The sequence below is a fragment of the Candoia aspera genome, chromosome 2, assembly GCF_035149785.1.
Source record: "Candoia aspera isolate rCanAsp1 chromosome 2, rCanAsp1.hap2, whole genome shotgun sequence".
Taxonomy (NCBI): domain Eukaryota; kingdom Metazoa; phylum Chordata; class Lepidosauria; order Squamata; family Boidae; genus Candoia; species Candoia aspera.
The window spans coordinates 81,971,913-81,998,527 of NC_086154.1; the positions used below are offsets into that span (position 1 = coordinate 81,971,913).

The 26,615-nt window shown below is 42.3% G+C and overlaps 1 protein-coding gene and 1 long non-coding RNA gene across 2 annotated transcripts in view; one reads left to right on the forward strand and one right to left on the reverse strand.

The window, feature by feature from the left end:
• Positions 1–15,295, reverse strand: SPRY4 (sprouty RTK signaling antagonist 4). Its single transcript, XM_063292351.1, has 3 exons — positions 15,047–15,295; positions 12,816–12,911; positions 1–1,121 (listed from the first exon to the last, which is right to left on the reverse strand). Exon 3 carries the CDS (start codon positions 1,073–1,075, stop codon positions 182–184), a length of 894 nt encoding a protein of 297 aa, XP_063148421.1. The 5' UTR covers positions 1,076–1,121; positions 12,816–12,911; positions 15,047–15,295; the 3' UTR covers positions 1–181.
• The window catches only part of LOC134489585 (uncharacterized), a 23,537-nt gene continuing 11,441 nt past the window's right edge, over positions 14,520–26,615 (forward strand). The window contains exons 1-2 of the long non-coding RNA XR_010067145.1: positions 14,520–14,767; positions 24,373–24,650. This is a non-coding gene — a long non-coding RNA (uncharacterized LOC134489585). The remainder of the gene's footprint in view (positions 14,768–24,372; positions 24,651–26,615) is intronic.

The following is a 26,615-nucleotide window of genomic DNA, read 5'->3' on the forward strand; positions in this document are numbered from 1 at the left end:
TTCCTTCCTTCCTTCCTTCCTTCCTTCCATCCTTCCTTCCTTCCTTCCTTCCGTCCTTCCTTCCTTCCTTCCTTCCTTCCCTGAAAAAGGCTGACATATGTTATCCTTTGATACAGGTGACAAAACACCCTTCCTGTTTCTTTTCCCACCCTGCACTTCCCAGCCCTCATCTCTCCAGCAGTCAAAACGGTTTCTCTGGTCTGCTGTCAACTTTCCCATCAGGGGATGCTTTACAAATCACGCTGTTTGTGTTTTTGCACCGACATCCAGGCCGACTCACTCGGTCATAGCACTGCTGTGACAGCTTCACACAACCAGTGGCTGGCAGATAGCACAGCAAGCAGGGGAAAACCAGGGAGAGAGCACTCATGAAGGACCAGCGGGCACAGCAGTTCGAGTGGGCGCAGGAGCAGGGATGGTCTGCACAGGAGCCCTCATCATCCTCGTTGGTGCAGTGATAGAATATGCCCTTTACCAGGCACATGCAAGTTGAGTAATTGACCAGGTTCTGGGCTGAGCATAGACACTCCTGATTGCACACCCAGCATGAGGGCAAAGTCCTAGGCAGGGCACATTCCTTGCACTTGCATTTTCCACAGGCTTCACACAGCAAAAAGTGCTTGTCCAGCTTCAGAGATGTGGGTCCTTTCAGATCCAGGGGCTTGCAGTGAACTGCCTTGGGCTGAAGCCGAACTGCTCTTGGGGAGGACTGGTCAGCCACAGGAGCTGGGACCATGTGGTCCAAAAGCCTTTGATCCGAAGATGTGCTGCTGCTGCTGCTGCTGATGGAGCTGGGCCGCCCACTGAAGGAGATCCACGGATGGGTGACATCTTGCTCACACCGTGGTGGAAGGATGGGCTCGTGGTGGCCCCGGGAAGGCTTCTGAGCAACCAGTTGAGCCAGCGTGGGATTGTCAATGTAGTCGTTCTCCATATGTGTTGTCTTCATTTGGTCAATAGGCAGGATAGTCAGGGGATGTTGCAGTCTGCCATATGGGATCCGGCTCTCTAGCAGAGGCTGTACCATGGTAGAATTGGGGACCACGGTCATGCTGTGAGGCATCCGAGGCTCCATTGTTTTTAGGCTGTCCAGCACTGGGAAAACCCTGCTTTTAAGCGTCCTGAAAAAAAGGAGAAAGAAGAGAGAAGCAGCTGAGACATTATCCATTACTGTTCCAACAAAGTTCCAACAAAGGACTGAGCTGTTCCTCTGCCAGGGTGGTCCCAGGGCCACCCCTGACAATTTGCAGGGTAACTCTTTGTGGTGTCAGTCCCATAAGTGAGAAGGGACAATGTCGGTGTGCAAGTGGAGTTGTAAGGGTTTGTGCACACACTATAGTGGCATCCCAAAGAACTCGAACTGCAATCCCATCTCCATGGGAAATTTATTTAAATACTGGGGGAGGGGAAAACAAGGAAAAATTTATACCTATTGCTGTTAAGGAGAAAATGATGGAATAACTGGTATGATGTAAGAGAGCCAATATAGTGCAGAGGTTAAAACTGGAGAGACCCTCCAGTTGACCTCCTCCCTCAGTCTTGGGAACTCTGCTTGAGGACTTTGAACCAGTCACTCATTCTCTCACAATATCTCACAGGAGTGCCCTGGTGGTGAAAAAATTGGGACAATGGAGCACTAACAAATAAGTAGCTAAGACGAATGCCTTCTGTGGGTGGCCCTAGGAGCTGTCCACCTGGAAATCCACCTTCTGTGAATACTTCAAATCAATGAGGCTTCAGCATGTGGGAATCCCAATCGTGTTTTGGCCATGGGGACACTCTCATGATTTCTACAAGGGTTTTTTCCCCTTGTTTTTAATGTTTTTTATTTATGCATGCCCAGAATTGTTGGAAGTCAGTAGCATATAAATTTAATTAAAAACACACACACAGAGACAAATGCATTGCACAAGTTGCTTCTCTAGGGAAGCTGGGTTGTTTGGATGGATGGATGGATGGATGATAGACAGACAGACAGACAGACAGACAGAGAGATAGCTCCACTGGAATTAAAAGGGATCTTCTGGACTTACTTATTTATGTATATATCAAATTTATTCACCGCTCATCTCACTCAGAGAGTGACTGAAATTAGCCTGATTTCTATAAAGAGTCTCTCCAAACATGACCTAGAAGAGTAGGGAAACTTTTTATGGACTGTAGCACATATCTGTGGATGCCTTGAGGATGACAGTGTCAGCCTAGGAACAGATTAGAACCTGTTCTTGGGAAAGGTAGAGAGACAGTGACTGGCTCATGTCATAGAGTAGATGTGGGGCTGAAATGGAAAGTGACATGTTCTTTAGGGGTAGTTGAAATCAAAGAAGCATACGATTACAGACATTGCCAACAGTTTCCTGCAGAGTCCAATAAAATTGATGGAATAGGACCAGTTTGTTCTATGAATCTGGAGCACAGAATTGGAAACAAGAGTCTGAAATGGAACTGTACTATTGAGTTAATGACACTGATTCTTGCCACAGAAATTCTGGGCCTGCTGCCCACAGTGCCATCTGTCAGCCTCAGTTTTCTAGTGTCTAAATAGGCAGAATAGTTATGATGACTCACTTGTTGAATCCGTACCCAGTGTCTTAAGATCCAAAAGTAGAAGATGATAAATTAAGAGCAAATGCATACATAAATATTGCCTAAAATCCAGCCAAAAACAAGTGCTGCCAACTTATTCAGAAATATTTGTGAATGGAAGAGGGAAGTAATGTCATCACTCATCACTTTAGCTCATTCACAGGTTAAAAAAAAAAGGTTGGCCATGAATGTATGCTAGTCAACTTGATGCCCTCCAGATATGTTAAAATTACAACTCGCAGAATTTCTACATAGTGATCATGTAAGACTGGAGCTTGGAATCAGTGTGCATCTTGAGGGCACCAATTTGGGAAAGGTCCTTCACACAAATCAAGGTACAGATACTCTGATTCTAGAACACATAGAAAACACAGAAAGAAAAAGAGTCTTAATTTTTATATCAACAGTGGCCAATGTGCGTTCTCAAGCCTAGATTTTATACCTCCAAATGTCAATTCATTCTAAATGACTCATTTCATAAAACCAAACAACTGGGATTACCACAGATGTCATCTAGTCTAACCTCCTGCTCAGGACAGGACCTGCTAGAGCATTTTGGACAGATGGCTTCCAGTCTCAATTTGAAGACTTCAGGTAAAGGGGAACATACTGCTTCATGAGGCCACCTATTCACTGGTTAAGAACCCTTACTGTCAGGAAGTTCCTCTTAATATTTAACCTGAATCTATTCCCCTGAGGTTTTAACTCATTGGTTCTAGTCCTGCCCTCTGAGGAAACAGAAGTCCACTCCCTCCTCCTGATGACAACCACTGAAATCTTGATACCCCCCCTCCCCAAATCAACTGAAGCTTACCAAACTCATTTTCAGACTGCGATGGCCAGGACTGGACACTGGGTCTGGAATGAGCTCATCAGACAGGTCCATTTGGCATTAGTGTTGATTTTGACCTTAAGTCAACTCTAGGTTTGTCCCCAAACCTTTGGATTTCATGGCCTGCAAATTTTTAATGCTTGTATGTTGTTGTTCTCCATTTTGGTGAAGACTGAATGGATTGTAGATAATGATCACTTTGATTTTTTTAAAGAAGTTTATGCCAGTCTCAGATTCTACTGCTCTAGGATGCACTAGAAATAACTCATTCATTCAGTCAATAACCAGAAGAGTAGCCATTTTCTAAATCAGCTTTTATTCCAGAATGCCTCATTTATTCCTTGGAATTAGAATGATACTCATATTTGGAGCAGCAGGATAATGGTCCCTTCCCCTCCCACCCTTTCCCTCAACTTATCAGCCTACTGTTGCATAGTACACTGTGACTATCTTTGCATGTAACTTCAGACCTTCAGTAACTTCCAAAAGTTAAGAGTCCTTAGTGTGTTCCCCCAGAATTCCCAGAATCCCCAATGTTATAGCCTAGCAATGAGGCCATGGTATGAGGTTCAGCACACCAAGCTTTGGGCCCCTGAACTCTCCTCTCCTCTTTGCTCCAATATGGCCAAGAGCAGACTGGAAACTTACTTTTTAGAATAAGCCACAGATCAGCAATATATACATAACCTAAACTGTGTACTTTTGAAGTCACTGCTTGTGAAATTGGCTTGTTTCAACACCCCATCCCTGAGTAACCAGAGTTTATAGTTTGGACATTCAAATATGATTAATCTAAAATGGAAAATTCCAAGCTCTTCTCTATGCTTGCATCAGAGGAAAGGGAGTGTACAGTCCTAACATTTGCTGCAACATGTTCTTGCAATACTAAACCAGGATAGAAGAAACTGTGATTCTACTCCAACTTCCATCAGTCCCAACTGGTCTGGATAATGGTCAAGGAGGAAGAGGGGAGCTGTTGCCCAAGAACCTCTGGAAGTCCACAGGTTGCCGAGATTGGGGGAAACCATAATGTAATGTTTAAGTGCAAACATAGGTAAAACATTTTCTCTTCCCAGTAAAAATAAGCTGCAGAAAAATTCTTTAAAAGCATATTTCTTAGGCTCAACATCAGTCCTCTGACTGTTCTGCAAAAAGGAAGCGTAATAAGTGAGATGCAAATCAGAGCAGAGGACACAAAATCCTTTAAAATATTCAGACTATTTTTCATCCAAACACCAAGCCGCATAATATTTGGTTTAAATGCTGTTTACTAGCCAATCCCTCTATTGCTAGTCTCTAATTTCATTGGAAGAGTGCAATTTATACTGGAGCCCATCCAGGGATTCAACTGTAGGGGAGGACATGAAACCACAGGAAGCAACTAAACTTAAATCAAAGAACGGAAATGGCTTGGTTCAAATTTAGAGAGTACACATTGTTTTTTGGTGGAGTTGCCACTTCCTTGCAGTGACCTTTAGATTCTTTATTAATTATGTTTTTTTTAAGAGGCAAGCAACCCCAAGCATTCCTAGCTAAGACTGAGGAGAAGCTGTTGAAATCTGTGAGCTGAAAAAAGAGGACTGGAGGGAAACACCAGTTCAGGGACAGAATGAGTAAACATGAGAAGTAATGTGGGGGAGAGAGAAAGAGCAGAAACTCCATTCAATATCCAGTGAGACTTAAAAGTGCCTCGCTTTGGCTAGATCTTGATTTTCATCCCATTAAATCCAAACTCGGTTTTGTTACAGGCTGTGAACTGGGCTTCCTCTCCCTTGCCTTGCATGGACCAGACGTACTTATCAGCACTTCAAATGCCGATTCCAGCCTTTGGCCTTGCCCCTTTGCTCCAACCCTTCAGCTGGACTGCCTTTTCTATCTTTTCTGTCCTTAAAAGCCAGGATGGCTGAAACCCTTGCTTGGCCCTTAAATAACACTCCTCCAATTTAGGAAAAGAAATGTATTTTTGACGAGCTGCACAAGTGGGTGGGTTAGGATGTTGTAAACTCCAGCCAATCAGAGCAAAGGATAGCTGATTTCTGCTGCAAACTGGCAGAGCTGGTTTCTCCTCTGCTTGAGCCCAGAGAGGGAGTTCTATCCCACGACACAGAATGGCAAGTCCGCTTCTTCAATGACACTGACCGGAGTGTCTGCATTGAGGCTGCATTGACCTCAGTGTTCAGTTCCACTCATTTAGCGGGGAAGACAGAGGAGGCAGAGAGTAAACCAATGGTAGCTCACTCTGAGGACAATAAAAACATTTGTACTGAGACAGCAGCACTGTTTGGCTCATCTTCTAGAGTGCTGGGCACTTCCAATCTGAACTAGGAAGGAGCCAAAGGTAGGAAATTAAACTGGGTGTGCAGATATTATGTATTCATTTTCTGGATTACTTGGCCTGGATAATGAGAACCTGACAACAGCAGGGGTTGTGCAATGGGAGGAACAAGATAAAAGTTATCTCAAGTCAACAGTGAAGAAATTGCTTGTGGCATTGCCCTTTATGACAATGTCAGATTTTAACAATACTTTGCCTTTTTCTCTGTCATTCAACATAAATCCCTGAACTATCAGGAACCAGCAGATCACTTGAAATTATGGATTTGAAAAGCATGCCTTCCCCAGGACCCCTTATAAGCTCTTAAAACCCTATGCCTACAACCAAAAGCTCATTAGGAACAGAATGAGTTTAGAGAAGTTTGCATTTTCTTTTTGCTGCAAGTTCCAGTTTCAAAAGTATTTTTAAGGTAATTATATTACTATGAGCATTTATTTCAGTTTTGTGTAGGCCTCCTACCTGAATGACTCTAGGCAGCTTACAACCTGTTTACACAAAAGCATCCACAGAGGCAATAAAATCTTTGAAAAGTTTATTGCTGTCTTGCATTCATAACTCATCACCAAATGCCCTAAGGAAGAAGATGATTTTGACCTGCTTCCTAAAGGATAAAAGATGGGGGCTTAGAGTGGGCTAATTGCTTGCTTGGATCCGACAACAGAGACTCTTAAGCTTGAAAGCTTGAAAATGTGTATTGTATTTGTGGGCAGCTGGTTTTCATCCTTGATTACTGATGACAGAAATGTTGACTGAGATTGATAAAAATACTGAAATTAAGGTGGATGGTTGTTTGCTCTTTATTCCAGCATCAACAGAATCAATAAATCAAGCTTTTAAAAAAATATAAGTTTGTAACTTTAACACACATCTTCTATTTTAACATGATACTGTTCGAAATAAACTGCATACTGTGTTAACAATACTAGTAATAATAACTTTTAGTAATAACTTACTATCACCAACGTAAACTGGACATTGAAAACCATAGCCATTTAAGAGCTGGTTAAACAGCCTGTACTAGAATTTCTCTTGGCCTGGACCTATTTTAGAATAGAAGAGGGAGAATGTGTATTTGAATGTTGTATTAGTGTTTGAAGGTATGATAATTCGGGGGGGAGCTACATATCATGCTGTCTCTGCACATCTGAAATAGATCTGAAGCAGCATATGCAGCAGGATGCATTAAATCATTTTTGTGACAATGAAGGCTTTTCCATTTGTACAGTGGCTTTCACCAAAGACCTCTCAAATCTGTCTCAAGAAAACTGCACCTCAGTTACAGGCCATTATGTTACGCATTATTTGGTACCTCTGCATTCCACCCTTCCCTTCAAACAACTCAGAGAGAGGTGCAGGAGGATCTTGGGCTTGTTCAGACCTGCTGAGCTTCAGAGGTGGAACCATATCAGGAACCTTCAGGACATTCAGAGAAGTTTAAGGTGGTCACAATAATCAGCATTGGATGGAGAGAAAGGTATTGAGGATGTAAGGAGCACACAAGGGATAAGTCAGGTGTGGCAAGTTCTGCCTTAAAGAATAAGACTACACAGGGGATGGAGTAAATCACCCATATGAAGTATGAACACAGTCTTGTTGCAATTTGCATGTTTCAGCTCTACTAGAACAGTTGGGCTCAGATAGGAATAATATTGTGAAATATGTTACTTCTAACTAAATATTAGTTTGCTGAAGTCAGAGGAAGTTGATGTTCAAAATGAACAAATCCAACCATACTGGAACTGTTCTGATGTTGTTCTGACCATTCTGGAGGTGCTTTGACCTCAAAACAACTCTTCCGAGTTTGAAGCAGGTATTTTGGACTCAAAATGAGGCCCTTCCAAGGGCAAAATCCATCCGGAATGGTACGAACAGAGGCTTTGAATTAAGAATAGAGCATTTCAAACTTCAAATGTTTCAAATGCAAAGCCATTTGTATGTCCCTAATTAACAGCATTTACAGAATCTGAATAATTGGAAAACTTGCAAGATACCAATGAAGATGTGGGGCTCTTGTTCACAGAAGACAAAAATAAGGCATAGAATTGGATCAAGAGCTAGCAGTATTTTGAGTAGAACAATCAAAATTTAAGGAGATTCAAGAAACTTATTATTATTATTATTAATAATAATAATAATAATAATAATAATAATAATAAATTTATTAGCTGCCCAACTCCAGTGGAATAGAGGTGGCCCAACTCCAGAATGACTCTTGGTGGCTTACAATTAAAAAAATAGTAAACAATAAAAAGAAACAATGCAACTGGACAAACCACATTCAATATATCATAACTGTCCCGTTGGTTTAACTGAGTCAACAATAGACTCAGAACCCTTGGGAACTAAATTGTGTGTGTGTGTGTGTATCCGTATCCTTTGTATTCACCCCCAAGGTATGGAAAGCTTACTTCTGAACTGCATTCAATGGACAATAATAAAAGAAAAGCAAAATATTTAAAATAAATTCAGTAGATCATATTATACAGTGGTATAGGGATTAGCAGGGATTGATGTGGATATACAAAGGCAGAGTTCAATACTAAAGTAATTTTTTTATTAAGACTGATGGGGATTAGGAGCAGGCAACAACTCTTTCCCTTGTTTTTACAACAATTAGCTTTAAACAAAAAGGAAAATTTAAAAATAAAAATAAAAAGAACTAGTTGTTCAAGCCAGTCAGTGAAGTTTTTTTGGAAGTGGGTGAAATCTTAAAACTGAAGGTGATACTGCTGTGACAAAAAGCACACATGACTAAAATGTCCACAAAATTAAATACAGATTTTTTATAGCTGAAATTACGCAATAGCACCAAAACTCACAAGATTTTGGCTTCTCATGAAATGTTAGTATGGGTGTTCACACAAAGTTGGGTGAGCTTGTGAGGTTACAATTGGAACTAAGTAACCTGTAATCCCATAATCATGCATTCAGCTTTAAAAGTTCACCACCCAGGAGTTTTCAACAATAACTAGTATGCCAAAGCAAATCTCATGTGGCCATGCATGTTTGATTGCTAACATTTGGATCCCGTGATTCAGTCTTCCCATGGGCCTTACCAATGGAGTGCTTGTGCTGTGTGGCAAGGCAGAAAAGCAGTTGGATATTAAATTAGATGCTAGGGATTTGACATATAATTCAATAACTTATCTTATATGCTTCTGCCCATGCTCCCCAAACATAATCTTTCACATTAATGTTTGATCCAAAATGCCGCAGTATTAATTAGCACTCAAGATCAAGCCCAGAGAAAAGATGAGAGATGAGGCTTACAATTGTAGGAGGGATTTCAGGTTGCTGCCATGTTATTCTACCTTCAGGATGCATTCTGAATAGAATTCTCTTACTGTTATTAGGAACAATATAAGCAGCATAAGCAACCTGCCCTGTAAAACTTAAATCTGTGCAACAGCCCCATAAACTGGAGTCTTCAAATGAAAACAACTGAACAAGGCAGTTGGAACAGACACCCAGATAAATTATGGATTTGGAATGGAGCCATTTCATTTTTTCAGCAAAATACACAGTGTAGCATCATGAAGAAGTAATATTTCATTGCAAGCAATCTTCCAGGAAATTAAGATAATGTTTTTCCCTTTTCTCTTGTCCACCTAGCTGGACATGTCCACAACATGCATTTGGATGGCCTATTCATATGGAACTCAAACGTAGCTACAGAAGCGAGGTTACCTTTCTACATGAGCTCTACCCATTGACCTCCCATGTTGAATCTGGAGAGCAGAACAGGAAATTCTAGTTGGGAGCAATCCCTTGGATCACTAAGCTCTGGAGATACTTAATGCCCCATTTCACCCTTAATGAAACCTAAATCTTTCCAATTGTTGCGGGACTGGCCCCACCCACTTTTGGGACACAGCCCTTATTATACCACACAAAGCCTGTGGTGGCCCTTGAATCAATGGAAATTCTGTGCTCTCTTTTTAGACTCTAAAATAGGAATGGCAATCCTATGTTTTGGTCTTCAACTCCCATCAGGCATAGTCAGCACAGCCAAAAGCTAGGGATCATGGTAAGTAAGGTTCAAACAGCCTATTCATTCCTATGCTAGAAGATACTGCATTATAAAGTAATGCTGTCTGCTCTTTCAGGTATGAATCTGAAAACACTGGAATTTGAAAATAAGAAAACAGCTCAGAAAGAGGCACCTTGAAAAGAGGCCATCTGAACAATACTCTGAATGGAGTATTTACTGAGCATGATTCTAGTGGTTGATTTAGGGCATGGGACACTCAGATTCAGATTTCCACTCAGCCATGAAACTCCTTGCCCGATTCCCATGAAAGGCAGGCTCGAACTAAGAGAATAACGCTATAGAGATTCGAACTAGACCAATTCATCTCAAAAGCAGGAGGTTGGAAGAAGATGCCTCAGTTAATTACTCTTACGTTTTAACTGCAAATTTTATCAAGGTGCGATCTGACCACCATCCTGCAAAATGGAAGATAGCTATGGAGTATATCTTCCTTCAAAATAAATATGCCAAATGTATTAAAGTTGTGTTTCGAAGGATGTTTATTTGGAAATGGGTCATACCAAATACATTGGGATTCATTCCCAAGTAGAACAGTAGCGGTAGTCCACGTTCATAGCAGAAGAAATGAGATGTATAGTCTAAAAGGAGTTTACATTTAGATTAAAGGGTTACTCCCATTTTATTCATGGCATCGGGCCTGGTTACTTGAGGGGCTACCTGTCTCCCATAGTATCTGCCCAGCTGATTAGATCTGGCTGGGTTGGCACGCTTTGGGTTCCTTCAATTAGACAATGCCACATATTGGAAATGAGGTTCCCCTTGAGATCCGTAAGGCCCTCACCCTACTGGTGTTTCAAAGGGACTTGAAGACCTGGCTTTTCTCCAGGCCTTTGATGAGGGTGAGTGAAGTCTCCTCAGATTGTGTGGGTTCGTTTCTTTTTTTTTCCTGTTCCTGTCCAGTTCTTGTCATCTTTGCCATTTTTTATTCTTTTATTATACTTTTTAAAACGCTTTTATTTGTGAGCTGCCAAATTTCTAGAAACATACATTTCTTATTCTGTAAATTTACTACACATACAGTATATTCAATGAAAAGATGCACAGCAGTAGCCCTCCAGAGATTTCCAAATCTCCGTACACTTAGGTGTGACTGGATTGGGTGATTAAAGAATAGATCAAAGCATATAGATCTGTCGCTTGTGCAGAGTTAGGAGTGGAAAATATAAAGGAACAGCACCAGTAGGACACAATTTGGAGTCTCTTCTTCACTCCGTTGAAGAATGTAAATTGCTACAAATCTGGCTCAAATACAAGCCAATTTTCTCTCTCTGTTTCTCTCCCCTCACTTTTGGTTCTGGCTTTCAACCATCTTGATGATGAAGAAAACAAATGTCCAAGCCTGAAAATCTGGAAGCTTATAAATATTTTATAAATCTTACAAAAGGTATAGTTCAGTACAGATTTTGGTCTTCCTCATTGCCAACAAACCTTTTTTTTTTAAGGGAAACTTTAACCTGCCTCCGAAAGAGTTGTTCAAGAAAGAGCAGACGCCTACTGAACTGAGTAAACATGCAATAGCCATGGAACTTTTAACTGCTCTTGTTGAATGTTCCAGAGAATCTTGGCATGAATTGAGAGGGAATAAGAAAGTATTCATTCCTCTCAGACAAAAGACTTCTAGAAGCAGGCAAGGCAACAGTGAAAGAATCTGAAGAGAAATTCTTACTTTGGGGGCGACCACTCTGAGGGTAGAAATGGGGCAGATTATCTATAATATGTAGACAATGATCAAGAGGATCAAGCAGTGCTCAATTTGTATGGAGAAATATGAAACCAAGACACTGCTACAGCAGTCTCAGGTACACAAACCAGACAGGTACCACCTCAGTAAGACGTAACACTGGGCTTCCCATACATGCCTGAGCAGTAAACCTTCTGAATGAAATTAGCTGGAAGTGCTTGGCTTCCAATCAGCAACATTTCCAGTAAAATATCTGACCAAACAGCCAGGCCCTTGTCTCTGTCGCTGTATAGCGTGGGCAGCTATTTGTGCAACTGTAACAAGTTAATCTGGTAAGTGTGACCGTGAAGGTCTCAGTTGTAAAGATGGCCCTGCTGGATCAGGCAGAAACAAGAGGTATGACCCTGAGGCCATCCAGATGTTGACTCCGAGCCATGCCAGCCAGCAAGACCAAATGTGAGGGATTATGAAACTTCTGATGGACCATGGGTTTTCTGACTCCTAATGCAGAAACATTTTCTATTCCAAAATGCTTGAAAAAGTAGCAGCCTGGCCAATTGAAAACCAAACCTTCGCTAATGATACAGACGATCAAAACACGATGGATCACCGTGAAGGAACATTAAAAAACAAAACAAAACCCTGTTTGCTAAAAGCAGGAAAAAAGTTTCTCTTGGTTTGACCAAACTGACAGGAGGATAGAAACTCCAGTTAATACGGATCAAATTACTTCTAATCCCCATGGAACATGTACTGTTTAATACTGAATAGCATCAAAAGACTTCAAACTAAACTAAAGAGAACACTGGAAACAGATCAACAGCATCCAATTCCACACAATATCTCTTTCTAGGTTTAAATGGCATCTCATGCTTCAGGAAATTGGCTTCAAATTCCTCTGTCAACTATTTTCAAGCTCTACTGTATCAAGGGAGTGACCTTGGTGCAATGGAATACATAAATTAGACTACATGGAGTAAATCCTTGGTATAAAAGTAGCTGCACTGATATATAAGGACATACATAAAATGGGGGAAATGGCAAAATGGTTAAATTCGAAAGTTGGGATGGTGAAACTGCAATATTTTAGGATTGTGATCAAGTGCTTCAAGTGCTTCAAATTCTTTTCTTTGAATGCTGGACTTTCTTTTTATAAGAAAGGCATCCAGCATCCTGGGAATTCATTTTTGTTCTACACATCACCAGTATTGCTTGATTTCTAAGCAAAAAAAAAAAAATGTGTATCTGAGTTTTCTTAGACATTGACCATAATTCTTTAACTGCCACAGTATCTGAGACTGTGCTACACGGACCACAGAAGCACACTTACCAGGCACACTGAACTCAGTGGATCTCACTTCTGAGTAAACATGCTTAGGATCAGGCTTCAGGTCTTCTATGACTGCGACAACCACCACAATTCCATCTGTCAAAAGGGAAAAGCAATTGAACATTATACTCAATAGTTTCCACACATGGGAACATGAAGGTAAAGGAAGGAGATCTTCCCATAAACTGGGACTTTGGAGATCTGTTGGACTGTAATTTCCAGCAGGTTGTGGTGGCTGGGAACAATGGGAGTTGTAGTCCAACCTGTCTGGAAAGCACCAGGTAGGGAAAGTTGCTGCTAAGGGAAAGGCTCTTGATGCAGCCATTTTACAAAGCCCAGTCACACAAAACCACGGCTTTGCATAGGCAGGGTTAGATGTGGCGCAGGATAAGCCTTTTCATTTTATGCAGGTGAAAAGATCAGCTGCAGAAGAAGGCAAGCTGTTTAAAAAGATGCTTGAATGCAGGAATCCCATACCAACTCAATGCATAACTGATAGGTTGTAGGAAGCAGCATTTATTAAATGGAGACATTCTCAACAGTATTCCAATATCCCGAAAATGATTTAATACCTCCCTAATTCCTCCATGGTTCACTTTTATGTTATGGGAACTAGAGGGTGGATAGAAGGAAACAAGTTGAAGAGATCCCTGTGATTCAATGCCCAGGTTTACAACACTTCTCTTAAAACAGCTCCAGATCAAGAAAGCTAGGTTAAATATTGAACACACTACGGTAATTAGGAATGTTGGTGGGAGAGAGGGGAGAGAGAGAGAGAGAGAGAGAGAGAGAAAGAAAAGGAAAATGCTGGAGAGAGTCTGGGTGAAAGAGAGAGAGCTTCAACATCAGAACGGAAACATCTCCACCAGTTCACTTTCCTTGTGAAGTCGATATTGCTTTTGTTATTTTAAAAACTGGGGGGGGGGGTTTGTCAAGCAGAGCAGAAGCTCGATTTTTAGATGGTCAGGTGTTTTTAAATAAAAATGTAAGCAAAACAGGTTCAAAGATAGAAGGGAGCCTGGGAAATCCATCAGCCTTTCCACCCCTTCCAAATTCGGTAAGAGATTTTTGACACTGACATTTCAGGGGCCCGGGCTGCAAGAAACGGCAGGCTGCAACGCCACCATCGCTAGGCTGCCCTTCCAACAGGGGTGGGGGCCGATCACCGCAGCTCAGACCCCTTGCTGCCCCCGGCAGATCTTGGGGCCCTCCTTGGCGGCTTCGCCTGGCCCAGCCTGCGCTCCTTCGGCCGCCTGCCATTTTCTGACCCGGACGTGCAGACAGGCCACACCAGGAGTTCGAGGCTCTCTCTCTTTTGCTACGTTGCGAGGCCCGGCCGGTTCCAGCCCTGGCCTAGATCTCCACCGCGCAATAGGCGGAGAAGGCCCCGACAGGATTCGCGCTTTCCCCCTCTCTCTGGCTCTCCTTCTCCCGCTCCACGTCTGCCGCGCACAGGTACAGAAAGCCCCTGGCACCCCCACCGGCGCTGTTTCATTCTAGCGCAGCGCGATCCTCCCGGCTAATCCCAGAGTTCAAAGCCAGAAGCCGCTGCGGGTGGGGAGGAAAAGGCGAAGGGAACGGACACCAGGCGAAGCGAAGCGAAGCAAACGGGGTGGGGGGAATGAGAGAGAGAAGAGGAGGCGGTATCGCAGGATCGTTACCCGAAATAAAAGGCAAGCGAAAAGAGCAAAGGTCACGGCAGGGAGCAGCGGCTTGGCTGGGCGAGAGCCCCGATGACGGCAAAGGCTCCGGAACCGCATCAAGCTACCTACCCAGGCGGGAGGAGAGAGGTACCAAAGTCAGAGGGAAAAACTCGACGTTCACACGCGCAGCCGGGCTACAAGCCGGAGAGTCGAGTCCCTTTGACTGTATAGACTGACCCCGAGGACAAGCGAGGCGGACACAGCTGGGATGCGGCCGACAGATCGACCTTCATCCCAGCGAACGCACAGGTACCTACGACTAAAACAGTGTCTTGATAAGGCGGATGTGTGAGGATTGGGGGGAAGCCTGTATCTCAGGAGCACCAGGCTAAATTACAGTCCATTCCGAAGAGGCAATTCATGGAAAATGAGGAGAGCCTTGTCTTGTTTTCTTTTTTAAAGATACATCCAGAAGTTTAAGGGCACACGCCTTTCCCGCAGACGATCAGATGAGGAAGTAGAATTATTCCCCCTTCTTTCACCCGTCTCCTCCCCCCGCGCCGTCCCCGCGATGATTTTCCTACTTACTTTCAACAATCCAGTCCAGATCATATCTCTACAGGCGAGTTAATCCTAAATCCGAGAAAGATCCCGGCTGTACTTGCACGTGGGTGGTGAAGGATGATGTTAAAATCGGCACGAAACACACCCGGGGCTCAGAAAGCAACCTACAAGTGCTGCGCTGTCAGGAGCGGCGGTGGCAGCCGTCGCTTCCCCTCGCTTAGCTTCGCTATTGCAACAACTGCTGCCTGGGAAAATGGCTATTTTATGAATGGGAGGGAAAGGGCCTCTACCACGCATGCCTGTCCTCCCAAATCTATGAATGGGTGGGCAATGGCGTTCCAAGGCGCATGCTCTGCTCTCATTTTATGAATGGGGGGCCGGAAGGGAAGTTATTGAGAGTTAAGGATGGGTATACACTGGTGTTTTTCCTTTTTTTTTTATGAATGAAACGCGGTAGCTGCAGGCAGTTGCGCATGCACCACAGTACACACCTCCAGCCTCAGGCTGATGGTAAAGCTAACAACAGTGCAGGCAGGGAGTGGACGTGTGGTTAAGAGTGAAAGAAAAGGAAATAGGTCGTAGTGGAAAAATATCCTTTGTCTTTGCTACTGAGGGCGAGAGATGGCATTTCTCATGAGTAATTAAGGGAGGCGGATGGAGAGGGCGTAAGAGAAAGGCTGCGTGCGGTTTAACGTAGTGTCGCAGCCTTTCGCGGGTATTTCTCCAGGCTGGTGCCGGGCTTGTATTCCCTCAGGACTGTGGTGACCGTCTGGACGTCCCCCAGGATCTCGTTACAGCGCCGACGCCTGCTCCCGTTCTTTTCTGGGCGGCGACGGCATTTCTGGTGGTTAACTTGAAGCCGAGGCGTTTCGGAGCCTTTTAAAAACAAAGAAGATACGGGGAGGGTGGGGGAACGTGCCCCCTTCCCAATCCCTTGACAAATCTGGAAATTTTGTAGGGCCTTACTCTGACCTTATTTGTTTCTTTAAGACTACATCAGTGGTTCAGTAGAAATCTGGAATTCCCTGTATTGGATTTTGTCTAAAGGACATGATCTGTACTTCTGTGAGCCTTGAGAGCAGGGGCAAAGAAGGGGTGGGTTTAAGAAAAGGCCACTTAATCGATGGAAAACGGCCGAGCTGGAAATCAATACTCATTCCTTAATCCTCCACCCCACCAGCTTCCTCTTCTTTTCCCCCAGGACAGGATCATATATATATATAGCTGCATTCAGTGCATTTTCAGAACCTGTTCAGGAAAGCAGGGTGAAGAAAAAATTAACTGGAGAATTCAGTTCTCCAGAACTTCTTTCCAAAGCAAGAGCAGAGCCTGGATCATCCAGAAGAGCAGGACAGCTATGTGAGCCAACCTTATCTAACTCAGGGACCTCCAGATAGGTTGGACTACAATGATCGCCACCCCCAAACCAGCATGGGGGGGAGGGAGGGTAATGAAACACATCACATTTGGTCTCCTCCATCACCACTGAGGTTTAGAAACAGCCAAATAAACCTGAGATTGGGAGAAGCCAGAATGGGACAGAAATGCAAATGAGCCTCAGCAAAGCAGTTTATCCAAGTAATGCAATCCAATGTACGGCAACACCTTTATGGGTGTGCTGGGAAAACAAAATGTATCTCCTACTTCACTCAGTGGAAGGGCTCAAAGAATATTTTCAAATCACCTACAGTTTGGTTTCTCCCAAACTGTATTTCTCCGTTTGTGTGAATCATGGGAAATAGAGAAAGAAAGAAATGGAAGCTCCCCTTATTTCTGTGGATGTTCCCAGGTGAAGGACTCTCTGTGCTATCAGTCAAAAGACATGGTGCTGCTACTCTGTCACACCTTCTTAACAGACTTTTGGTAAGAAAAATAAAAGATGGAAAAAGCAGTGGGTAGAAAAATGGAAGATAAAATGATTACATTGCCTCTAAAATTCCATCAATGAAGCAGGGTAATTGTCAATAAAAGCCTCATCTCTATTTTTCTAGCTAAACACTTGCATTATAACTTAGATCTTAGCTCTGTGATCCTGTTTAACTGAATTCAGTGCAGTCCTAGACAGAATGCACATTTCTATGTGGAACCCTTTCTTGCCCCAGTGGGGCAAGGAGTTATCTAGAATTTGGGGTGCTCCGGATCCTGTTAAAGAGCGCTGGGTTTGCAGCACAGCCCTGAATATAGGAATATAAAGTCCCCTTCAAGTCAAGCTTGATTCTTAGTATCGACACACAAATACATCTCACTAAGTTCCAAGAAAACTCCCAGGAAATTGGGATATAATTAAATTCACATTCAGACATAATTTTTAAAGTAACAGTGAAAGAGCAGTTTCTAAAGATTTAACTTGTTACTGTGTTCAATAATCTAATAACATTTCAGTGTTCCTGAAACCTTGTTAAATATTAATTGCAGGTGTCCTCTCATTCACTTTAATAGAGGAAGTAAACAGGAAGAGGGATTCAGAAGGATTTTTTTCCATGACCTTACAGTATTCTTCTGAATTACAGAATAAATTGAAAATGGTCCTTGAATATTCATAATGATGCAGAAATACAAATCATTATTTGATTGTACACAAAGAATGAAACAGGATGAAATGAAATTCTTAGAAAATATATAAAGGATATTGGGGAGAATAAAATCAGATGGAGTCTGGTAGCACCTTTTCAGACTAACACCTTTTATTAAAAGGTATAAGCTTTCATGCACTACAGCTTACCTCATCCGATGCACAGGGAATAGTAACCATTCTTTTAGCTGATAGCTAATGCCTGTATGTTTGTATAAGTTAAGGAATGCAAAAGGGAATTGCTTCCTTCTCATCTTACTGGGACTTTGTTTCACCTGAAAATTCAGGAAAGAAAGAAAAAAACCCCAAGCGTACACTTTGTAAATATTTTAATGCACACCAACTCAATGTGTATTCCAAAACATTATTTTAAAAGGCATGCTCATAACATTAGAAGTGTTCTAATTGCTAGAACAGAAAAATAAGTCACATTCAAAATAGCTCCTGAGAAGGGAAAAGTTTGAGAACAGCTACATAAGTAAGGGAACAGCTTAAAGAACTCTCATTTTCCGGCAGGGCCAGCTCCATCCCTGGGCAAAGTGAGTGCATCTTAGGCAGTGGGTGCTGAACTGCAGAGAAGGTTAAGTAGTTGGATGACCCACAGGGCTAACCCTGAAGCTTCTCAAAGCTATCAGATTGTCTTAGTTGTATGGAGGACACAATCCAATCACTAGCAGTGAAATGAGAATCTGTTGCACCTCTGTTAGTTTCAAATTTGATACTTGGGTAGGAAAATGTTTTTGTGTTGGTGTTGCTTTTCTGGACCAGTTTTAGGTATGCAGCAGCTCCTTGCCAGAGCAGGTAATAATCTCTTCAGTGGAATTGCTTAAAGTATAAATAGGCCTCAAGACCTTAAAATAAAACCTGAAAAAGAGTGGCATAGCAATATTTTCCCCCTTTCAGCATGATATCTATCTAGATAGTGCCACCTCCTGCCCCTTAAATTGGGAGGTTTAATCCCAATTTAGTTCTTTGCCAACTTTGCAAATGAGAGGTGGGTGGAAGGGATAGGAGTGCAGCACTGGACATGGCATACTCTTCATAGAGGATCAAGAAGGGCACTGAATGAAAAAGAAATATGTGCAAGTGAAGCTACAACATCTGGAGTTTCCATTTCTGGCCTACCATGCAGATCCACAGCCTATGGTCTTAAACGCAGCCTGTCATGGAAAATATGCCCTTGAGAGTTAGAGCCAATAATATGATTGGGTAGACAGTAGTTTCAGATATATTAAGTATGGACTATAAAAAATGCAATTTCTTCCCTAATTCTGGAAATGTAAATTTAAGATAACCTCAGAATCTATATAATTCAGAATTCTAGTCCAGGCATTTCAACAATGCTGAGTTTCAATCAAGGCAGATTGTGTTCCCAATTCCTTGTTTGTAGAACAATGGAGAGAAGTCTAAGGAACATTTCTCCCTCCCCCTTGACTCTTTCTACCCTACCAGATATGACTTATCCTAAGTGAAGGTAAAATAAAAGATGGAGGATTCAGACTGAGGCATGATCTCATGCATATTCTCCTGTGTTTCTGCACTATCAAGGCAAAGAAATAAAAACTGCAGCTAACAGTGGAGCTGCTTTTTCCTTTCTGCATCTCTCTGTGACCCTAGCTTTTTGGGGGGGGGGCAGGGGGGTAACATATGTTTCAGTTTCCCAAGTTTAGGTTAAAACCAGAGATTGGAATAAATACTGTCATGTATGTAGATGAAACCTCTGACTTTTCCTCCTGCCTCACTAACACCTGGTACTTGTATCCTCCATGAATTACTCACATCATATATAATGTGTGGTGTGTGTGTGTGGTTTTTGCATAGCCAATATCAGCTGTGTGTTTAGCTTCCTTCCTTCCCTTTCAGTTCTTTTCTTCAACTTTGCCTAAAAACAAACACATTCTCTTATCTAAACATTTCGTTTTATCCCATTATTCAAAAATGGGAAACTGACTCCACTAACTAGCCGGATTGTTTCTCCCCTGACTTGCCTGTGATCTCCCCCACCCCCTGCAAATTGTCCTCCCTCATCTTTCAGCCAAAGAACCTTCCAATACCGTAGAAGGCATCCAACTGATCAAGACAAGTTCTAGTATGTTTCTTTTTAAAGATTTTTCAAGCAAATCGTACAGGGGAACTGTTGCATCCTTGTAAGAATCCGTTTGTTACAGGAACAGGTTGGTTACATGGCTGTGATTTCATTAAGACTCCCTTCATGTTCTGGTGCAGTTTCATACTGCTCACTAAGAAAATAATGCAATGATACAAGCTTTGACTGTTAATTTGTAGAGCACTCTGTGGGTTGAGGGGCTGTCCTGCCCTCCAAGCCATCACAGTGCTCAGGCCTATGATAGTCCTCAGTTTTTGATCAAAGTACTGAATACTTAAGGTCTTGCTTCGTTTTGAAATCATCATTCATGTCAGCTAGAATGCAAAGGTTTGAAGACAAATGTGCCCTTCACTTCCATTTTGTACAGTCTCAGTATATCAAGGACGTTGATACTTTACTTGTATTTATTTGATTTATATAGCCATCCATCTTATGCAACATAACCCTGGGTGTTTCATGAACAACAGTAAAAGCAGTAACAACATAAAAACCAACACAGAAAACTCTCAGTGCTCCCAACTGCCACATATCTCCACCCATCCACAAAAAAACTTTCTGAGTTCCAGCCTCACACTATCCCAATGCTTCTGGGAAAAGCCAGGTCTTCACAGCTTTTCAGAAGTCTAGGAGGGCAGGGGACTTCCGGATCTCGGAGGGAAGGTGTTCCAAAGGGCAGGAGCAGCTACCAAGAAGGTACACTCTCTCAATCCCACTAGGGCAATATCCGAGGGAAGGAATCTGGAGCATGCCCACCCTATCAGAACTAATGGAATAGGCAGATATCCTTGGAGAGAGGTGGTCCCACAGATAACCTGGCCCTGTGCCATTCAGAGCTTTAGAGGTGATAGCCAGCACCTTGAATCATACCTGGAAAGAAACTGGAAGCCAGTGTAGCTCACTCAGCAGTGGTATAACATGGACAAACTACAGGAGCCAAGAACTGTACATGCTGCCACTTTCTGGACTATCTATGATTTCTGGATGGTCTTCAAGGGCAGCTCCAAGTTGAGCACAATGCTGTAATCCAGTTGGGAAGTGACCAGGGCATGAGTGGCTGTGAGCAAGGCCTCCTGGTCCAGGAATGGACACAACTGGCACACAAGATATAGCTGTGCAAAAACCTCCCCCTAGCAACAGTTGCTACCTGCTCCTCAGGCAGGAGCCATGTGTCCAGGAGGACTCCGAAGTTGCACACCAGCTCTGTTTGGGGGAGTGCAACCCTGGCAAGAGTTAAAGGTGATACCTCACCAGAACGAGGGAGACCAAAAACCCAGACCCATTTTGTCTTGCTATGGTTGAGTTGAAGCTGATTCCTCTCCCACGGTTTTGTGCCTAAAGGCCTTCAGCAAAATCTGTACCCCACCGCATTGTGCCTAGGAACTCATAACCTAAGAGGCTCTATGCTGTCCAGATATTTGAGCACTCTGTGCTCATTCAGGAACTGAATGAGTTCCACCTTAGGCACGAAAGCTGGCCAGATGACCTTGGGCCAGTCACTCTCTCTCAGCCCAAGAGCCAATCAGGCATAGTAGGAGAGTTCTAGTCCCACCTTAGGCATGTTCGCTGCCTTGAGTTATTTATAAAAATAATAAAGGCGCAATAGAAAATAAATAAATGAAATGAATGAATGAATAAATCCCCTTTAAAGGAAGAGAGTTGAGTTTCATACATATCATTCATCTGACATTGCATTTGCATGCAAAATGGTGATTTGATTTGATCTAGTGGTTAAGGAGCCAGTTTGGTCTTGTGGTTGAGGCAACGGGCTAGAAACCAGGAGACCGAGAGTTCTAGTCCCGCCTTAGGCACGAAAGCTGGCTGGGTGACCTTGGGCCAGTCACTCTCTTTCAGCCCAACTCACCTCACAGGGTTGCTGTTGTGGGGAAAATAGGAGGAGGAAGGAGTATTAGGCATGTTCGCTGCCTTGAGTCATTTGTAAAAATAATAAAGGCGGGATAAAAATAAATAAATAAATGAAATAATGACACTTCTTCCCCTTCAAACCTTCATTTCCATACTTCATGTCTGTACAGGCTGTGGATCTGATGAAAGTCTGACCAAGGCCATCAGTCAGTATGTCCCATTGAGAGATGACAGCAATGACTGCATTTACCAACTCAGTTCTGTTTCAGGGAAATTCAGATTATGAATGAATGAATGAAATCACCTGCTTATTGTTTCCCAATGATCCAGGTTCACTATTTTCACCTTTGTGTAGTAAAACTGGCAAATGGAAATACAGGTACTGAGCAACACAGTCTGACAACAATTGATTTCCAGAATGCTCACAAGTAGCTACTGATGGGCAGAGCTAATGCTTTCCTGGATATTATTTTCATACCAGTTATAGCTTCCATCTCTCCAGTCAGAAGGAGAGAAATCATTTTCTTTAGCACAGCACATGACAAGCAGCACAGCTGCAACTGATATTTAGGTGACAGCAATAGTTAGTTTGGAATATTTTCCAAGCTGATTTGTACTGGAACCAATGGTTAATCAATGCTTCATAGGTAAATGGACATTTCCCGGGTGGGATTTCACAGTTCAGTGGATCAAATATATTCTTTTCGATGTGAGTGAAAATAGAGTGCAGTGTATGGCTAACAAAATAAATGATTTGCAGACAAAGCCAGAGTCATCTTTATCTAAACAGATGCATCACCAGCTCATTCTAGTAAATCAGTAATTTTATTTTTACTCTGTGAACTTGAGGAAAGCACCCTGATTTTTGAATGAGTGGTTGCCTTCAAGCCAGTGCAGCTGATAAAGTTATTTTCAATGAGGTGGTAGCATTTTATTGCCTGACTTTTACCTAATGATTAGTCTCAATGGTCCAGAAATTGGACTGGTTGCTTAGCCATTACAATCTGTCAGTTACAACAGTACAGTTGAAACCGAGTCTATGATAACTATTTCTTGTTCTGTTTTCTGTAAGCTTACCTAGTTCCCACAACATATGGTATTATTTCTTTTATTTAGCACTTTGTTCTAAAGAATCAAAAGCCTGTCTCCAAGAAAAATTCACAGGAACTTATTTCTGGCTGCTTCTCATATGGCTCTTGAACATGCATATAACTTGAATAGAAGCCAAATGATGCTCCCGCAATGGGTTCCATTTTATGTGTTTATTAATTTTATATTTCAGCTTTCTTAAAGTGGCTCATGTGATGATCTTTCATATTCTGTCCTCATAGCACCTAACCTGTGAAGTAGGTTAGGCCAGGAGAGCATGATAATCTCAAAATCATTCAGTGAACTCCTTGACCAAATGGGAACTTGAATCTCTATTTGCTTGAATTAGTCATCTTGAACATGGTGGAAACAGACAAATGCAGGCATGGAAAAGGGCAGTTTGTTATTGCTGTGGTAGTTTGCATGCCAGAGAGAAAGCCTACCTGGTCCAGGGACAATAAGTTGCAGTATTCATTGGGGAACGTGGGAATTTCTAAGGCAGACCCATTTTTCATTTGATTGGCTGGGGTAGGTCAACTGGATTATATATGATCTGAAGTTGATGCAGACCAATTTAAGCGGTCCATAGACTGTGAGAGGGCATTTTATAGAATGGGCAAGACATTTATTTGGCAAAAGTCAGTCTGGAACAAGTCAGCTCTTTTCTTTGGGCTCTTAAGTCTGTGATTCCTATGCTAGATAATTGACTACTTTCACTGGACTTTAAGAAGCTAGCAGAAAAGAATTTTTTTTAAAAAAGGTAAAAAGTTGTATGTTCCTGCCAATTATTTTTCTTACATATTTCTGAATTGTCCAGCCTTCTGTTGAATGCTTGAGGCAACTTACAATGAAACCACAAAATTAAGAAATGCAGCAGTTAAGAGAATCCATAAAAGCATTCATTTATTTAAAAAAAAAGTGGAGGAGAGAATCCCTAGGAGGTTAGTCTGCAGCAGCAAAAACACCAGAGTCTTGTGGCACGATAAAGATGAGCATTTTCATTACAGCATGAGCCTTTATTTGATGAAAGATAAGCATACTGTAGCCCATGACAGCTGACATCCTAATAAAAGTGTTAATCTTCAAGATGCCACGAAACTCTCTGCTGCTTTTCCTGGAACTGGCTAATATAGCTGCCCCTCTGGAAATGAGAAACAGGAACCTTTTCAAATCAGGGATAAATCTACCGGCGTGTTTCTGCTGACTGAAGTGCTTCCCCCTGTGGGACTCTTCAACTGCTGATTTATGACTGTAGCTGCAAAACTAGATACTACGAAGTTACAGTGTAGCAGTCTCTAGTAGCTCCTTCCTGTGCTCACCTGGAGCTAGATCCTACTGGATTCAGTGGATTTACACTATAGCTATGCACAAACATGCCTTACTCAAGTTGCTGTAGGTTATCCCTCTAATTGCCCAGGCTAAACCCAGATGATATCTTAAGGCAGTGTTTCTCAATCTTGACAACTTTAAGATGTGTGGACTTCAATTCCCAGAATTCCCCAGCCAGAATTCCCCATGCTGGCTGGGGAATTCTGGGAGTTGAAGTCCACACATCTTAAAGTTGCCAAGGTTGAGAAACACTGTCTTAAGGAATCCTCCTCCCTAGGCTGTGGTCATCTTTCATGGTCCTCCTGTGGGTGCCCTGTCATTGTGGGGCTCTGCTTGTGGAATGTAGCACCAGGGAGGTGCAGCTGGTAACTATTGTTCATGTTTTCTTAGGGCTGACTGAAGACATCGACCCCCCGGCATTTCTGTTGCTTGTTTTTCAGTGCCCATTCCACACTGGAACAGTGGATTTACATGTTTCATATTTTTCCTGGGCATTTTAACAGCCTCATGTGGTACAGAGCGGTAGGCGGCAGTATTGCAACCAAAACTCTCCCCACAACCCGAGTTCGATCCTAGCAGAAGCTGGATCTGGGCAGCCGGCTCAGGTCGACTCAGCCTTCCATCCTTCCGAGGTCGGTAAAATGAGGACCCAGCTCTCTGGAGGAAAGGTAATTACGACTGGGGAAGGCAATGGCAAACCACCCCGCTATAGGCTGACAAGAAAACATCACAAAAGCAGCGTCCCCCCAGAGGGTCAGACATGACTTGGTGCTTGCACAGGGGACCTTTCACCTGGGCATTTTATTGTTTTACTATTTTTCTTCCATTTTTTAAAGACTATCTTTCTGTTGTAAGAAAGATGCTCACCTGCTCAGAATGCAGCCCTTTCCGCTGTTGTGCAGATTAGAAATGACATAATCATAGTGTTAGGCCCAACAAGCTATTGATAACTGTTTTCTTCTCTCATGATTGCCCATGTTGTACCTTTTTCTAGTGTTCTTGGTGAACAGCAATAACTTTGATATTTACGCTGAATGCCCGAGGCACAGCTAAGAGACAGAGAAAAAAAATGACTGAAAATAAATACATCCCTTGTGTGCTAGTATTAAAAGGAGAAGAGACTTCATGTAACTACTGCAAGTGGAATCTAGATGAGAGCAGCATATTGCCTTGGGTGAAAAGGGTGGGCTGATAAATAACAGTTCCAACTTCCTATGCAGACTTCAGGCATGTTTAACCTTATTGATCGCATTTTTTGAAATAAAAATAATGAAATCAGTGAGTGCAGGTGGAGCTAACTTTGCATAGTAGCAATCTGTTGGAAGGATTGTGGTATAGACTTTTCTAAGTTTTTAAGGTGCTATACTGATGGCATTTAAATAACTACTTTAGCAATGCCTAAGAGTTTGGACACCCAGAGGGAATTTTTCTTCAGGGATTTTTTGTTGTTGTTGTTGTTTGGCATGAAAAGATGCTTTCAAGTCACATAGCAAATTGCTTTTGAAAGTCTTTTCAATTTCAGAAGCAGCTATCCGCAACAGAGAAGGCTGCTCTTTGGAAAACAACCTTTCAGAGCAGTGCATGGTTATAGCTGTAGTGCATTCCTTAGATCCTAAGCACTCTATCCTTTGCAGATACGATAGAGTAGGTAGTAGAAATACTGTAACTCACCTTTCCATAATGACTAAAATATCCCTAGAGAGAGAAACAATACAGTCAGGCGTTTGTATATTGTTCTTGGAGTTGGTGTTTAATAATCTACTTGATTAGAAAATGAAAATCTTTTTTCTCATCGAGAATTATAACTTTAATACTCAGAAGAGACATTTAGCAGGATTTTCTCCTAAATCTTGACTGCAGGACCCTAGAAACAGATTTATGAAATATTTTCCAGGTTGTTGTGAGTTTTCTTCAGGCTTAGAGGTATGATCTTATTGCTGTATAGAAAGTGACTAGACTAGCCTTTCCCCAAAAGCTGCTCACTGGATGGTTGTATTACAGCTCCCATAATCCCCAGCCATCCTAAGTCAGCCAGAAACTCTTAGGACCAGCTATGACTTCTAATTCCAACCCCTATAGGCTTAAAGATAAAATATCTGGTGCGCTACCTTTGTATGAAATATAAATATGAATGTTGAAATAAAAAAGTCTTATGGCCTGAAGAGCAGTTCTATTTCTCACTCCCAGTTTCCAGAAAGATGAGTCAGACAATTGCTTTTCAGAAGCTGTCCTGATTCTACTTCTGAACCTTCAAGTCCCATTAAGCTTGATGTCTAGGAGTCACTGATAGCTCTTCCTCCATAAAAAGTATCCTTTTCTTTTAAAGAGAAGCAAAGTTAGCTGTCATCTCCATACTGCATGACAGTGATTCTGTAAATGAATGAAGTATTCCAGGAGGGCCAAGGATTCCATTGCCATTCATTTTCACTGAGCAAAGTACAGTGCTAATATTACGGGAGATGGAAAAGTTCTGTCTGCTACTTGTATTTCTCTTGGACTCTCATTCTTCAGTTTCCCATGCCTGCTGAGTTGCGTTCTTTTTCATCTCCGATGTTATCCCTGGTCCCTATAGATTAAGAAATGTGGAAGTGGAACACATTTCACTACAAACCAACTTCTGGGAAGAACTCAGT

Excerpts from the sequence above, each read along its gene's own strand:
- SPRY4 (XM_063292351.1), bottom strand. The coding sequence starts at position 1,075 with ATGGAGCCTCGGATGCCTCACAGCATGACCGTGGTCCCCAATTCTACC.